The sequence below is a fragment of the Anser cygnoides genome, chromosome 8, assembly GCF_040182565.1.
Source record: "Anser cygnoides isolate HZ-2024a breed goose chromosome 8, Taihu_goose_T2T_genome, whole genome shotgun sequence".
Lineage (NCBI taxonomy): Eukaryota > Metazoa > Chordata > Aves > Anseriformes > Anatidae > Anser > Anser cygnoides.
Genome location: NC_089880.1, coordinates 6,276,749 through 6,294,382, shown reverse-complemented (window position 1 = coordinate 6,294,382; position 17,634 = coordinate 6,276,749). Strand labels below are relative to the sequence as shown.

The following is a 17,634-nucleotide window of genomic DNA, read 5'->3' as shown; positions in this document are numbered from 1 at the left end:
TGTTTTGTTAGGAAAGGGTGAAACTTGGTGAAAATGAATTATAGGTACCAACTACTGAGTCATTTGAGCTTTTGATCCAAGATAAGGGGAAAGTTATTCACATCTGCACACTTTGGCAATTTTGTGTTAGTGATTATATGATAATTTCTCTCAATCCGTGACCAATGACTGTATGGTAACCGCTGTGGGCTGCGAATGGTTTTATTAAATTTACTCTGGCCTAATAATATAAACAAAGAAAACACAATAAAATAATATAAACTGTAGGCAGATTTTTGTAATTATTCTCATTATATGCTATACTTGACTGAAGTATTAATTTAAAATAATTGTGAAACACTGTAACAATATGCTGCAAACACATAATTGGAATATAAATACTTATAATTTTTTGTGTTTTCTGCTCCATAACAAAATGTCAAAATTATATTTACTAAAGCTGGCTCTTATTTACTAGGGAAGAAACAATGAGTAATTTTGTTCTGTTCAAGACGTATTGTGCAATGAAGTTAAGTCTTAGAACACAAGCAGTATAATTGATTAAGCTGTGAAATTCATTATAAATGCTGAGTGTCATTTTATCAGGAATATTTAGATTTAAAATTCCTGTGAATAATGTAGACTAATCCTTGCAGAGAGCAGAGGAGCAGAGATGTACTCTGTATTTTGTTTGTTTAAGGAACACAGACAAAATTTTGAAAAAAAAAAAAAAAGAAAAAAACAACAACAAAAAAATGGCCAAATGAAATTATTAGAATGCTAAGTATCACTTCATCATGTTTATTTAATTCAAAACATGTGAATAATGCAAACTGAAATATATTGCTAATCCTTATAGAGAGTACAGGTGAATTGGGATTTTCTATTTTTTTGTGGGAAGCACATGTAGTACATTAGGTTTTATACATACTTATGTGTCAGTTTGGTCACTGATCAATGGATATAAAACTACAGCCCTTCTAAAGTAACTTCCCAACAAATTCCTAATACATTTTGTTCAGATTAGTAGCTATTTTCTACATCACCTTTTCATTCTCCATCTGTATGTGTTATAGGCAAGAAAAGACACTCTGAACTGTCAGAGCAAGCCACAGGCCAAATTTTTACAGGGATTTCTTGGGAGTGAATGGCTACTGGGACAGTAAATAAGGAGAACAAAAGGACATTGTTTTTTACATCGAACAATAATTATGAAATGTATTGTATATAGCTGAATACAACTTCAATTAACAAAGAATCGTACTTCTGTTTTATTACTAATCTTTAAAAGTTGTTCTGTCACTTTCAATGCTAATCATCGTGCCAAAGTCTGCAAATAATATTTTGTGTGGCACTTGAATTGCAGAGAACTGAGAGTCTATTCTGCAGAGAATGTACTTGTATTGGGGATGTCACACAAGCTAAGAATTCCCAGCTCACTTGGGAAAAAAAAACACGTGGAAATAGGACATTAACACATGGGTTTGATGTAGACGATGACAATCTTTCGCACTCAAAAATCTCAAAACTTACTCATAATATAGACTATAGTTTATACAAGTCCAACATTATCCTGGGACTTCTGTTCAACTTAATGTATATCGGTACTTATAAACCTGTGTTTCTACTTTTCCAGACTTTATGCAGTGATGTTGTGTGTGATCTTAGTTTTGAAAAATGCTCTTTTCAGGTAAGGTTTGCTTTATGTTTAAATTCTGCAGATATTTTTCTCACAGAATAACATTACTCAGCACTGAAAGAAAAATGAGTTGGATTATCATTGTTACTACTTTTGTTGCCATGTGGGACTCTTAGGAAGCAATTTCAGTAATTTTAGACCACTAGGAATTTTACAGCATCCTACCTTGATTTGGTTTAGAAACCTCAAGGGAAGAAATATTCGGCCATATCCTATCAAACTTTGGAGGATCTGCATGCATCAGGAAAAATCAGGTTTTGTTATTTACATATGTGATATTGTTCTAAACAGGCAAGCATATGGACAAAGACATAGACTACAAACATCCATTTCTGTACTAGTCTAAGTTGCACTTGAACAGTACATGACTCCACATTAAACAAGAAAACAAGCAATTGATGATTCCCAAAACACCAAATGGACATAAAATACTGTGCATAACAATTTATCTTCCATGGTTTAAAATATTGTTCTTGATGAGAAGATACCCAAGACCAATATATTTGGTTCTAACGCCAGGAACAAAATAGAAATGTGTTCTGTTAATCTGCTCTGTAGAGATAAAATGACAATATCAGACAAATACGAATTTCTTACCAAAGACACATATCTTACCGTAGCATCCTGGTTTAAGGCCTTATTGAGTGAATTATACTTTTGCTATCGAAACATATTCACCAGTAGAGTGAACCTTTTCTTTGCTCTCACATTTTTGTGTATTGTATCTGTTTCCTATCACCTCTACTAATCTATTTCCCAGATTGTTTTTTTTTTTTTTTGGTAAAAACAAAGTGTATACAGTTCTTAAGGGCCCTAAATAAGATGTTATCTCCATATAGTGGCATTTTGCTTCTGAACAAAAGTATTAGGTATGTCTTTTCAGAGTTTCATTTCCTTTAGTTCAATGTGTTTTGGGGCTGGCTTAGGGCAGAGTGGTAACCCTTAACAGGAATGGTGCTGGCTGCAGGAACTGGGAGCAAGTAAAGGGTGTGAGCTGGGTGGTTGAAAGCCTCTTTGGTTCTGATGTGGGACGTGATATTTATGTTCTACTTCTTTTTCTGTTCTCTGTCTTCATTAGCAGCTCCCATCTGCCTAGCTTTGGATATCAGATTTGGACATTTTTGTCTTCTGTGAGTACTGCAGCTGTTACTTCCTTTCTGAGCTGAATAGAAAACTTCTTAATGGTCACATCAGCCTACATAGCGGTGATAAAAATGGGGAGATGGCTATTTTATTTCTACATACAAGGAATTCACTTGAGTAGTGAATGGATTGCAGTCATTACATCTTTTTGGCATCAAGGGTCTATGCTTGTAGGTCTTTTTGAAGCAGGTGTGATTCACTGGTATGTCAGTCTTAGTGGAAGACCTTCAGGGAAGCTAAGAGAAAAAGACTGGTGCTTCAACATCTGATGTGGAAGGAGGACTATATTCGTTTTCTATTGTATCTTCTGACCCATATGTCAAAGGTGAAGAGAATTTGGCTGGGTGTGGATGAATGTCCCAAAAGTCCTCCAGGAGAGAGCAATTCAAGGAAGGGATAATGGCCTGTACTGTGCCATTTACTGTTAGGTAGTCTTCTGCAATCGAATCAGTCAAGTGTTGATCTAATTATATATCTACATCATCTATATGATCTATATATATATATACATATCTTAATCTTACATTTTTGTGCTTTTTCCTTATCAGTCAAGAAAACAGAAGAAAGGGAAACCAAGTTGGTTTAGTAGATTCTCGAGCAGTCTATGTCTTGATTAAAAATAACCTGCCTCTACTAATCAGATCCACCAATTCACACACATAGGAAGTGCAAACAGAGTAGTCAGTGCATGAAAAAAGCTATCTAAAAGCCATACTTACTGAGGTGGCATGATAACCCTGGTACACTAAATGATTCTGATTCCACATACCTTCCTCCTCCTCCTGAAACACTGGCTGACTGGTTATGGTAAATAAGTTTGAAATGCTGACAAATTGCTTGCACAGTTAATTCACCGTTAAAGTTTTGGTAAAATTTTAGGAACACTTAGGCTTGACCAAAGTGTTTGAAGAGACTGGATATTAAGGAATATGCATGAAAATCGTGAGCTAAAAAGGAAAAAGAATCTTTGATTACATTTTCTTTCTGTCCCCTGAGCCTTTTTGTCTTTTAACCATCATCCAACATCACAGTTGTTGCAGAAAACCCATCACATTTCAGACAGGAACTTATAATACCCTACTTCGGTTGCTGAACGTTGAGTGGCATCCCTACTTCAAAAATTCACATGCGAATTGGCCTAGATAGTAACAGTTATAAAAGTAATAGCATCAAAGCTTTGTAATGCCTTAGGACTAACCCTCTGGTATATCTGTCACTTAATAAACTGTAGGTCCTATATATGAAATCAGATAAGCTTTTATTCTGATAATGATTTCCCCAAGGAATCTCTTGTCTTGTCCAAATGATATCATTACTTGTGTGACAGAGAATCAGTGTTACATATTTCTAAGTAATCCTATAAATGCTATAGATCTGTGCTCATTTTAGCAAACTGACTTAAAATGGAGATTGTGATTTGCTACAAAATAATTAAAACTTCCCTGATCCTTTAAATTAGATTATATTCAGCTGAGTTTCTTAATGGGCATCCAAAATAATTAAGAGCATATTTACTGTGTCTGAAGATGAACAACTAAGATTTTTTACAAGTGATTATTACTAGTTATTAGTGATAATTATAACCATCTTAGAAGGGACTTGTGGAGGTCATTTGTTCCTGTGCTCACAGCAGGGTCAACTTCAAAGTCAGATGATACGGTTCAGGGTCATATCCAGTAGAAACCAGATGCTTTCTTCAGTGGCTCTGGGCTGCTTGGTAATGCTCCAGGAGGCTTAATGCTTCTATTACTCACTCTATTACTCACTTCATTTTTTTTAATCTTTGGTAAAGATAATTTTTTCCTATGTCCTTACGCATGAAATGTATTATCACCGAGATTATGTTTTCTGATAAAAGTCAGTTGTCTTATCTTTGATTTTTTTTTCCAATGGAGATGATTTTCAATGCTTTATCTAAAAACATATGTGAAACTTCCAAGTCAAAGAAGGTTGACGATCATTCCCACAAGTATATTGGAGCAGAAGAGTCATTTTTTGAACAGACATCAGTACGATTCATTTAGCAGCTAGTCATTCTTTTATAGCAATTTGTGAAAATATTTCTAGTCCTCAGTGATCACCACAAAACATCCTATTTAGAGAGAAGTTGACTAGATAAACTAAGCTCTTCCAGAACAGTTTTGTGTTTGCATGCTCTATTCTGTTACTCAAGTACTTATTTTCTGGAATAATTAATTTTGGCATAGGTATTCTAGAACATGCACTGGATGAATCTAGGATATTACTCTATTGCAATATGTTCTAAGATAATCATTCTGGGTAAACAAGGCTACAGATATGTGAAAAAGAGCTTCTAAAAATCCATTTTAGTGTATTATTTAAAGATACTGTAGGCACCTTTAAGAGTAAAGGTATGTGAGATATATGAGAGAGCAGAAAATCAGCCATGTCATTTTAAATTTGCATTGAAAAATTCTGTGGTTTTAGTTCCTATTGTTTGAAAGACAATTATATGCAGAAAATAACTCATGGAAAAATCTTATTTTCATGAAGTAAGGAAAAGCTGGTTGTCTGTTTACTAGGTGTATGATCATTTCCTGCCTCCCAAACTCAAATGCCTGTTTTGGATACATAGTATTAGAATTACCCGTGATATTAAATAAAGGAAATATGTTTCAAATATTCCCTGGAAATGCAATCTGCACCACATGCCACATCATGGTTTTGAATTGGGGAAATAACAGAAATGAAACAGGTCATTTCAACCTTATTCCAGCCAGACGGCTGCACATGAAAAAACTTGTCATGATGTTGGCAGAAATTAATCAGCATTTTGCTTGTTTCTCACTTCAACCAAGTACTGAGCTGAAAATAAAATTAAAATGTATTTTAAGCCCTCCCACTGAGAGGGACTTATCCTTCCTAGGGGATGGAAAAAGAGGACAGGTGATGCAGCATGTGAAGATGACCCTGCTACCTGGGCATCTGCTCTGCAGCAGACTAGGATGTTTTCACCTCCTATACTGTTTAAGCTGACCTGTCCACAAGCAATGCATTTGCTGAAAATTACTGTTATTAAATCAGTAAGTCTTAAGTAATACTCACTCAAATGGTAGACAGGGAGCACTTGTGTTGACTTGTGTTCACTACTATCATTACTTATTTACATTATCATTAGGAACCTTAGTGAGAGAGACTTTAAGATGTTTATTAATGGTTGTGAAACTTTTACTTAAAACACAAAAAGTACTAAAAACTTGTCAATGTAAGTTTAATGATTCTAGTAGAAGTCCAAGTCATTGAAAACTGACCTTGCCACTGCCTGTTTTAAACAATGAGTAACAAAGTAAAGATTGTTTCTTCCACAGTATACATGTCTGTTGAGCACAGTGGAATTAGATGTATGACAACAGTTTTAGGTTTCATATTAAACAAAACAAACAAACAAACAATAAAAATAATAAAAAAGCTCATTCAAATCTGTGGCAGTGGCAATTTAGTAACTGCTGGAATAATTGAATGTGTTTAGACAGATGGCATGCCATCACTTCTTGCAGAGATCACACGATCATTATTACAGAATTTCTAGGTCTGTTTGAAGTCATGATAACATACCTCATGAGAATTTGCCTTTCAGCACTTCTATAATACTGAAAATCTATCTCCTCAAAAGGGAAGAAATGCTGATACTATTTTTTTAAATCACCCAATATTAAATTTAAAAAAAATACTGGGCCAATGTTAGGCCTTTTGGAGCAATGTAGGAAGTTTCATACCTGTTCCTTTGAAGAAAGGAGAATTCTGCATAAATGTCAAGATGTGGTTGTTTTATGGCAGCTCCTCAGCCATAACATCTTTTATAACTGTTGGAAGAATTTAAATGCAATTAGTCCTTTACGTGTCCAGTTGTTGTCTTAGACTAAAAGAAAGCGATCTTTTTTGAGTCTTTAAAAATCCAGTGATTCAGTTCTGGAAATTCTTATAGCTGCTATCAGAAAAAAAATCCATTGCTTTTTAACAAAAGCATTGGCTAGTTCTCACTCTAATGAGGTGTGAAGGAGTATTCTTCAATTGTAAGTATTTCCAGTGAAGTATTACAAATGCACAACGAATTCAGGTATTTTTAAATGCAATATTTTATGTAATTTCTCATGAAAAAAGAACTAATTCTGTTGATAGTTTGTGGGAGTGGTTCTTTTTAAATTTTGAATGGTTCTGCTTTTTTCCTACAAAGGTGCTGGAATTCACTGTTGGACTGGGACTATTGTACTGTAATTCACAACTGATGAAGAACAGTAAATCAAGACCTGTTTTAAAAATCAGAATGCTGATTTCAAGACTCATTCTTCCCTTATACTCTACAAAATAAACTGATTACATGTCTAAGGGACAAAAAGAAAAAGAGTAGAAAAGATACAGAGATGCATTTTTTTCCACGGTAATTTCTTCCTAAGCTTTAATGATATTGTATTTTTAAATATCTTTACGGATCTTGTTTTCTCTCCATAAAGTTTTCTGAGTAACTGCAGCAAAACTTGCATATTGCAAGTGCAGTGTTTCTTCCACAGGTACTATGGTTCTTGTTGAAATGTTGCTATCTCTAGCGTCTCCATAGATCCCTATCACTTGATTGTTCATTAACAGCTAAAACAAATATAGCAGGAAAATGAATAATCTCCTGCATATTACAGCAAATCATAAAAGCCCTGAAAAGACAATTTGATACGCTGACTTTTAACTAACTCAGAACAATGAATGTAAATCAGGATGAAGAATGAGAAACAATACTGAACTGCCTCTAAACTGGCCATGGCTACTAAACTAGAGAGAATGGCTCTTCTTATCTGTTAAAATTGGTGGATCTGGCAAAACAAAACAAACTAAAACAAAGGCTCCCCCAAATCCCAACACAACAATTCATCGGTGCTTCCTCGAGGAGTGTTGGTAGTTTCTGACGTGGCACTAGAAATCACTCCACAAAGAGTGGGTTTCTGTTCAGTGCTGGGGTCAGCAAAGGCATTCTGCTTAGAGAACTTCAAGGCTAATATCCTACTTATACAGAAGGAAAAATAGCTTTGTTGTGAATCCTATCAGGTGAATAAACTACTCACTTTTTTTTTTTTTTCTCTATTTGGAATGTTAAATTCTCTTTCAGATTTGGTGTTCAAATTAATGCATTATACCACACAGGCTGTCAGTATCTTTTTGCCAGCCTCATAATATTTTACTATCATAGAAACTTAATTGTTGAAGTGGAAAATTCTGGGTTCTTGGAGGTACTGAAGTAAAGAAGGGAAAAACAGACAGTGATACTGCCTTGACATAATCTGTTACTCAGATAAGGTGATTGCCTTAGGCTAGGTGTCTGATTAACACTAATATTTATTAAAAAGTTGGATTTGCATAAAATTGAATTGAAATAAGACAATTTTGCTAGTATGTCCAAAATAATATACACACAGTCTGAAGACAATATTTACATGTTCTGAAGGAGATAAACATCTTAATGGGTCTCTTAACTATAGAGTTATCTCTGTAAAACTTGACCTCAGGTAACAGAGAAATAACTACAGCCTAGTTATGCATGTTCATATCCTACTGACATATATGTATGTCAGTGTGCTACGTATATACTCTAGTCCAGAGTTTGGCACTGTAATGGTTTTGATCTCGTGACTGTAAATTTAACGAGAGAACTTTTCAGTTGCTGCCAGGGGGCAAAATCATGTCCACAATACTTCCAGTATGGTTAAAAAAAAAAAAAAAAACAGACAAAAAACCCCTCTAGTATTTGCTCTCAAAACCTTTTAATATTTATATTTACCACTTTAAAACTTCATAACAAAGATGTAAAACAAACAAAACTACATTCATATTAGTGCTATTTTAACTACAGAAACATATCTACCAGATCTTTCAGGGTTAAGAAACCAGTAAAACAAGAGTGCCCATTCAATCTCTATTTTACTTTTGTGTCTCGCGTTCATTATCATTCAAAAAAAAAAAGTTCAAAAAAGTTCTCTTAATTTGAAATCGGCTATAAAGAAGAACAAAAATATAGCGAACAAAGCTGAAAATACCATCTGATTGTCTTGATTGCACCTTGCACTGGGGTGCATGGTCTGTCTCTAAATTCTGACTCATCTGCCACCAGCAGGCTTTAAGGTGATAATCACCCACACAGAGCTATTTGCACATCATGTCTATCTTATCCTCTATCTAATTATACCCTTTATAACAAACTGTTTAGCATAATTAGTGGAGTTATGCTTTACAGGAATAAAGATAGAAGCTATAGGTTAGAAGATTCAAGTTTTTGAAGGCATACATGTACAAATTAGTTACTTTGGTATGGGGTCACAATAACGAATACTTTGGTGTGTTGGTCTATGTGAAATTATACAATGATTATTTTAGCAAGTAAAACAATGCAGTTCTCAGAATATTAAAATACTGTATGTAAGCACTGTTGATCATAAAAGCTTAAATTATGAAATGGTTTTGGGACTCATTAATTGCTAACACTCTCACCAGTATTTTTTCAAACATGGCTGAAAAATGTTGAAAGGGCCAGTGCTAGAATCAAGAATGCTGGAAATGACAGGAGAACCTATTACTCAATTGATAGACAACAGCAGGTACAAATGACCTTAATGGGAAAGCTCTGATTTATTTTTTTCTAGATGATCAGAAAGGATGTTTACTTAATGACCACTCTTTCTTTGTGCTCAAACTTTAATGATGAGCTGCTTTAATGATGAGATCCTTTGTATTCAGAATGATTTTTTGATCCAGAATGATACGTATATATGCACGCAGTTAAATATATTTTATTTCTCTTGGGCATGCTTTCATTGCAGTCTTAAGAGTGTCTAATGAACATTGGTTGCAGTGGCATGTTATTTGTATGCTGGCAGTTTAGTGTTTATTCCTTCCCTCCTTCCTGTCCTTGTCTTACATAAGAGGAAAAGCTCGAAGCACACAAAAGCCAATACCCCCATAGTACTGTTCGCTGTCAGGCAAAATAAAACCTCAACTGTATCTCCTGAGAATAACTTCCTGTCCTCAGGTGGGGAGGAGCACTGCTGATATGAACACAAATATTGTATTAATATAGACAAAAGAAAAAATCATGCAGAATCCATTAAAGCAGCCACAACTAATTAATCTTGTTTGGTTTTATGTATTAATTGTACTTTTGTTAAATTCTTTTAGAGACCAGGATAAATTCATGGTTTCTATCCTTGTTTAACTGATAATTCTGCTATTTCTATCCTACAGGAAAGATGTTCAAAACATTGTGCAAGAAGAGCTATTTTTCCCCTGAGCTATTTAAGAAAGAAAGCATGAAAAAAACAAGCAGATTATCAGTATTTACTTGTGCTCATGAAGAGATGCTCATGCTTCATCCTTTCCAGGTAGGCAAATAAATTTGTTGAATTCTACCACGTTACTCCAAGATGTTTACAGAGTATTTAAGATAAAGCATAGACTTGAAGTAATTCTTGTATTTCCTATGGCATGTTAAACAGGATTTTCTCCATTATTAATAGATAAACGGTACTAATCACCCCAGTGTAAAACACAAAGAGGTCAACATTGCATCCTTTCAGGTCACCATTGTTTAAAAGGCATTTGAGTTTCCCTATTAAGTTTTCAAAGGCCAACATCTGCTGATGCTCAGAAATGGTAAATGTGGTGACAAAGGCTGTATGGAGTGTGAAGTGAAAACAACCATATAGTCCATGCAACAAGATACTGAGAAACTATAGCACAACCATACTTCAAAGACCTATTTTCCCATTCATCCCATTTCTGTTATTCATAGCAGGATATTCCTGATAACACTGACATAAGCTTTTCTCTTTCATTTAGTTCATTGTTTTGGGTTGTAAAATATGTATATAAACTCAAGGTTTTGAAAATAGCATATCTTTATGCATTTGCATTCATGCTAATGTCAAAGGAGATACTAAAGGAGGAAAATTATTAAAATTGAAGGCTTTCATTTGCAGGTCCTTGTCATTGATGCTGTTTTGCTATTTAAAGCTACAAAACACATGTCATGGCATTCAGCTGTTAGCACTGTTCTTATTTATAAGCAGGATAGTTTTGATGACCTTTAACTTGCTGTCTAGAGTTTAAAAAATCAGTGCTGTTCATGAGCTTCAGTAAACTGAGTTGATTTATAAATTGACAGACCTGACCGTGCATCATAAGAAGCAAGGCACTTTCACCCAAATTAGTGGAAGATTTTTCAGCTGGATATCAGGTATGGCAAATTGTATTTTACTATTGTGGTATTTTATCATTGTGATAGTCCTGCATCACACAAGTTCTATCTGAAGTCTCTGCAAAGCTGAGGGGAATATTCTGTCAGCATCACCAGGATACCATTTTTACCTCCGTGCTTTATTTGTAAGCAGCTAACACGCTATGTGCACTTCTCTGCTGTGGAACTCAGCTGAGACTCAGAGCTGAGTTACCATGCTCTTCCTTTAAGTGTTCTTGCATAATGAATAATCTATTTCATTGATATACCAGTTCTTTACAGCATTATGGTTTTGTCATAGTTGAAGTGTAATATTTTATTGCTTTAAAAACATACAGAAAAGCAGTGTTATTGCAAGTGTTTTTTCTGCACTTCTATTTGCTCTGTGCAGGAAAGCTCGGTTCAAAGGCCACTGGAGGTAATGCAAAGATTCCAACAGGTACACTACAACTGCTAAGCTACTGCATAAAAATTAGAAGTGTTTTTATAAATTCTTCCATTTGCTCTTTGAATTTAAGCATTCATATATACATGACAATTAATGGTCCTATACTTCTCTGTTATTAGTAAGCACTTTTTTTTTTAAATACAAAATATATTCAACAAATATTTTCTGTAGAATAGGGTCTTAATTCTCTGTATAGCACTCAGCTTTATAGTACTCAACTTTCATCTGCTTATCAGAACAGATCAGAAAATCTGTGGCTGAAAGCATATGTGTTGTCAGGAGTGACATTCTCTCTGACCACATAATATGGTTATGTGTTAATGTAAACCAATACATAGCCCCTTCACTGTAGAGCACATTTCGGAGAAACATTATCTACAACAGAAATGGATGTTGGGAAATAAGATCCAAGAAGCTGAATGACAATGCAAAACGATACTGTTTTTATTACTTACTACCAATACTGGAAATACTGGGTATACCTGTAGAGAAAAAGAAACAATGAAAAGGTGTTGTTAGCTTTTTGCTGTAGTCAGCAACACTATTGCACCTAAAATTCTGAAAACAGTTTTCTCCTAATTTTCAGAGTATAGTATCAATGGATAGTTAAAACCAAGCAATTACCAATATGCATCCAGCCCTTTCAAAATGCAGGGTCTTTAGATTTTTCAGTATGAGACTGCAGGGACCACTAAAATGTCTTGACAGATGGATATTTCTGGGACCTATACCAGCTCTCTGAACTTCATGAATGTGTTCAGAACAGTTTTGTATTTGAACTAACCAGGCATTAGGTTTAATGCTTTAGATAAAAATATCAGTCATGCATGTATTATGCAGATCTAGGAAAATAATTTAACCAAGGGATAACTGCATTGCTAACTGCTTTGGCCAGCTGCTTAAATCAGTTGATACCTTCTGTTGCATTAACTGTATATAGCTATTTTTTTCATCTTTTACCTGATGGTTACTTAAGTTATGGAAAAGAAATGTAATTGAGCAAAACAATCTAATGCATTAGGTTGGTCATATTGACTAAACCTATCATTGATTTTTTTTTCCCTGCTTTCATTTCAATTCCTAAGCTGAATTAATGCAAGGAAACCATTCCAGTGGCAGGTGAGATTTACCAGAAGAGGTGGGACTGCTTAGGAGTAAAACTCCTCTGCTAAATTAGCAATATGGGATCTCTCAGTAGTCCAGATGCGTAGCTTGAGGTCATGTCTGCCCTGAAAGGTGTCTAGCTTCATGTTCAAAAATGTGGACATGAAATATTTCCTGAAATGCTATTTTCTTTAGATTAAATGATATTGCTACTGGTGCTGTTCCTAGTTTCCAGGGTTAAATTGCAAACCAGTACTTAAGCCCTGGATGTTTACATCCTCTCAGTTAAATACAGTTTTCCTTTTGTAAGTTTTACTGACTTTAATGATATGCATTTTACTGCAGAAATCTGTGTGTTTCTCCATTAAACATCTGCTATACTTCTTTCAAAATCTATCTTAGTTCTGTCTTAGAGATGGTATGGACCTTGTTCTGCAGTTAAGCATGCTGGAGCAAAGCCATGTCTTACGGATAAATGATACTCAGTGTAAGCAAGGTGGTGGAGTCAAGTTGGGATCATTTTGAAACTGTGGCTTGGCAAGGACAACGCTGAAGCAATTGCATATGCAGAATGGTGGACATAAATAGATCTTTGGTGTTTCACCACATCAGTCCTGGGGCATGTGTTGGAATGGCAGCGCCTTGGTTTTACACCCAGGCACTGGACTGGGGGTAGCACCTAGTGCTGGCTGGCTGAGCCCCACATTCAGAGGCTGTTTCTAAACTTTGTCTATTTCTGCTGAGATTAACTTGTATTTTGCAGAATTTTAGAATCATGTGGTAAGTATTAGAAGCTAAATAAGGATGCCATTATAATAGAACAACATGTTTTTTTTTCTAAACGCAACAAAAATTGCTTATTTCATTATTGTCATTTTCAGTTAGATTAATGTGAGAGAACTTCTGTCCCCTTGCCCTAATTGTCAGAAAGACAATCAATTTTCAAACATTTTTCTCCAAAGTTTCAACAGCAACTTGTTTCATTTTTTTACAAGTCATTGTAGCTGTTTTAAATTAGCAGGATTCGTTTTCCTTTATACACTGACGGAAAGTGCAAAAATATTAGATGAAGTACAGATCCTGTGTTCTCACACTTCCACTTCCACTGTGAATTTGTATTTGTATTTCCTTCGGGTATACTCCCCCGCCTCAAACCTCTTTCTCGCCTACACACATACACAAATACACTTTCCTTTCTGTCCTGAACAGACTGTAGCAAAAGGAGAGGTTTTCCTGCAAGTCTGCTCTCCTCCTTTTACTCTATTTGAAAATTTTCAATGAATTCATAGTGGTAAATGCTTCCTGGGCAGAGAAAAATGAGAATAAGAAGCCTGCTTGCCTGAAGGGCTCTGCATTAACCTTGCTACGTTGTCTTCAGGTTCTGTTTGAAAAGCTCTTTTGCTATTTCCGTACAGAGTTTCCATGTTTGTGTGATCTTCTGTAACCAGCTTGATTTTTGTTAATACCAGTTACCCCTCCCTGTGGAGACTAACCTTGAATAGCATGCTGCTTCATGGTGGGAGCACATTACAGAGAGAGCTGAACCGGGCACATACCGCTAAATAAATAAAACTGAGTGACTGCATTTACGTATCTTGAGTATACCCAAACGAAAGCAATGTTCCATCTAAATTTTCTTCCACGTGGAATTACCAGGATGGTTATTAATTGTAATGGAGTCCTATACTGAGGAAAGAGTGAGTAAAGCATGCTAAGTTCAGGGGTAGCTCCTGCCCCTGAAATGACAAACATTTCAGGGCGAACGTGTCTTCAGTACTATTTATTATTTTTAACTTGATTTGGGGGTGGTAGTTCGGTATATTACATGTTCACAGTAAGTGCATCTAAATATGTTCGCTTTACTTGAGAGAAAAAAAAATGGTGTTTTCCTTGCATATGGTCTTCTGCGTCTGCCTTGTAATTTTCTTGTTTCCCCTTTTTCAAGAGAGGGGTTGTTTTAGCTATTAGTCACCATGTAGATGACTCTATTGAGAAAGGAGGAAAAAAAAACCACCACAAATTGGATGCTTGCAAAGAAAGCAGGTTTTTGATTTCTTGTGCAGATCACGTCAGTATGAAATGCATAACACAAAGGAATGGTGTCAGTGAGAAGGGCCACGCTGCTTTCTGTTCGATGGCAGGTCATGTGCTGCAGCTCCTCCTATCTCCTCGGTCTTCAACGTGTGTGCATGCTTCCTGCCAGTGGAGCAGTTAATGCAGCCAGGCTGCATGTCTTCCTGGGCACAGAGAGTGTTTGGGATGGAATTATTCTGGGAACTCGATCTTGGCTACTGTCTTTCCCATGGGCTCCTCTGCCTCTTCTTCATCACAAGCTGTATGTGCACCTGCTGTACGACAGGGAGCCAGGGACAGGCTCTTGCTGCTATCAAAGCACTACACCTGGCTTGCAGCTCATGTTTGCAGGGAATGAGTGTCACCAAGAGCTCAGTGAATTATCCAGGCTAGGTGAACACAGCCTGGAGACTGAGAATTAAGGCTGCCTGTTATGGGGGCATGGCAGGATACAATAGTAGATAATGCAGTGAAAGCTTGGACTTATTAACTGGACTCACAGCTGATCAAAGCTGTGTAAGAGCTTTTCTGACAAAAGAGATGTTCTTGTAAATGCATTCTACAATCACACATTTTGACTCTTAAACAGGAGCAAAATCCAGAGTTGGATTCCATAGGAAAGAGTTAGAGCAGGGCTGTTAATGCCATCTCCGATTCTTTTTGCTGGAATATCTGTCTGTGCTGCCACATGACAGCACTCCCTGCAGTGAGTCTTCCTTCCCTTTGCAAATCCTCCACTGAGGCATGATTGCAATAGTAGATCGTCAGCATCAATTTTAGAAGTTCTGAATTCTGTAGCAATTTAAAGCCCTGAGCAGCTGGAGGAACCTAGCATCTTGTAATCCCTCAAAGGGAGTGATTATGATCACAGGAGTAAACTTCTTGCGTGCTGTCAAACTTGTATTCAGGCAAAGGGCTGTACACAGTGATAGACACAATTCTTAGGAAATTTTGCATGAATTTTTGTTGTGCATTGTGTTTTAGGTATATACCTGCAATGTGCTACTGACTGTTGCAGTGGATGCATTGTACGAGGCAAGTCATTTTATCAGTTGCAGGTTTTCTTGACACTTCTGTCTTCCTCAGTTTTCCTACCCAAACATACTACAGTTTTGCCCCCACTAGCAAATTTCCCAGCCTCATACAGCTTGTGTGTGACATCCTCCTGTGGCTTTACACCGTCTATAAGCTTCATGAGCCAAAATTAATAAGCAATATGAGAATAGCAAAAGGCTTTGCTGTTTTGAAACTTATTACATTCCTGACTTCCATCTTCTGTCTGAAAGATGTTATCAAAATTGTCAAGGAGCAACATTTTACCTCTTAAGTATGTCCCATTCCTCTAAATTGAGATCGCATGGGACCACCTCCTTTCCCTCTTTCATGAAAGTAGGCACTGGAAGGGTGCTGCCAGTTGCTTGAGAGAATGGGATGCTTAGAAAACGGGACTGATCTACATTGTGAGTCTGCTTTCAAAAGACAGCTGGATGCATGAACTTTTCAGTTATAGGGATACATGTTATGGAGACTTCTGATTAGCAAGCCTGCCATCACACAATCTCCTTGCCAACTTCATTTATGCTGGTCCTTCAAGATGGCTTTGTGTCATCGAATATTCATGGAGAGAACTACAAACACAGATGAGGGTAATCAGTGCAATAATTCAAGTGCCTTTTTTTTTTGGCCATAAACTGTTTCTGTGGCAGCTGTGCTGCAGTGGTGCCTTGTAAGTCTCTTCCCATTCAGGGAGGATTAAGGCCGTGCTGCTGAGACAGCGGCTGTGCTATCAGAGGGGGACTTGCTGCAGGAGAAATTCAGTTATCTGATTGAGACTATCTGCCTAACTGTTGACTGAAAAAAACCCACCAATGTTCCTTATGTCCTGGTCAATCCTTTGTTTCATGTTGAACTATGTATTAGGAAAGTCATGTAGCAGCTGGGAGGCATTTTTTAGCTCAGTGTCAGACACTTCTGGTGCAGGTTATTGGTTGTGGAGGGACTGACAAAAAGCGAGCAGGCATTGATGGATGGGAGCCCAGCACGGTCTTGGACAGCTCTGTCTGATGGAGCAAAGAACATAAGTGCCAGAGATGATCTAAACAACAGGAGGAAGAAAAGGGCTAGTGCTGTCAGACACATATGACTGCTGAGGAGAAAAGCTATCTTGTAATACCAAGTACAGAGAAATTCAATAAGTTCACTTTGAGTGTCAAAACATATTGCCGAACAAACTATCCGTAGAATGTGGCAGCACAAGGGAATAAATGTAATCACAAAATAGTCAATAAGATAGAGTGAAAAATATAAAATAAATGCTATGCAGTAGACAAATGTGGAAATATTGTTACTACCAGTAAACAACAGAGTATTTGATGTCTTTCACAAGCAAAGCAGAGAAAAAATGCTTTGCATTCTCCTGTATAACTTATGTTGACTGAAGATGAGAAGGATATAGATAACAGCTTTATATCAAGGTTTAGACTATGACTAGAATATAATCTAGAAAGATCTTGTATTTCAAGAGCTGTAGCTTGAAGAGGTATGATGAACTCTTATTGGCAGAAGCAGAACAGTGGAAAAAAGATCCAATTTGGAAAGATTTTGCAACAGTCATTAGGCTTCCTGTTGAATGTGAGCAAATTCCTCCAAATCAGCAAACCTCCAGAGAAATGATCTTTTTATTTTGTGAAAACAGAGTTTTCTGACTGTTTCATTTATATACCTACATTTTAACTGTATCTTATGTAATTGCTCATACAGAAAACAAACCAAAACAAACAAAGAAACAACAACCCATCTTTAAATCCATTCAAAATTAAAAATATTTTGGTCTTAGATGGAAAAGGTTGACTCTGAAATTTGGAGGAAGGAAAAGAATCAAAGGTAGTACTGTAGTACTGGAGCACCAATTATACAGTGTCCCCAGGGAACTGAAGTACAATATCAAGGGAACTT

The 17,634-nt window shown here is 36.3% G+C and overlaps 2 protein-coding genes across 11 annotated transcripts in view; one reads left to right on the top strand and one right to left on the bottom strand.

The window, feature by feature from the left end:
• Positions 1-17,634, bottom strand: part of NTNG1 (netrin G1) — a 157,573-nt gene that overhangs the window by 40,424 nt on the left and 99,515 nt on the right. For 6 of the 10 annotated variants that reach the window (XR_010833357.1, XM_067001731.1, XM_067001734.1 and 3 more), the window contains exon 5: positions 11,958-11,984. Coding sequence is in view for 9 of the 10 variants with exons in the window: in XM_067001731.1 (XP_066857832.1) it covers positions 11,958-11,984 (27 nt within the window). In the remaining variant the exon portion in view is untranslated. Of the gene's footprint in view, positions 1-1,843; positions 1,910-11,957; positions 11,985-17,634 lie in introns of all 10 variants that reach the window. The other 4 variants (XM_067001732.1, XM_067001733.1, XM_067001736.1 and 1 more) reach the window with 1 other exon arrangement.
• The window catches only part of VAV3 (vav guanine nucleotide exchange factor 3), a 275,359-nt gene that overhangs the window by 240,915 nt on the left and 16,810 nt on the right, over positions 1-17,634 (top strand). The window contains exons 40-44 of the mRNA XM_048066888.2: positions 1,616-1,669; positions 2,757-2,808; positions 7,017-7,220; positions 10,064-10,200; positions 10,983-11,054. The gene's annotated coding sequence lies outside the window, so the exon portion shown is untranslated. The remainder of the gene's footprint in view (positions 1-1,615; positions 1,670-2,756; positions 2,809-7,016; positions 7,221-10,063; positions 10,201-10,982; positions 11,055-17,634) is intronic.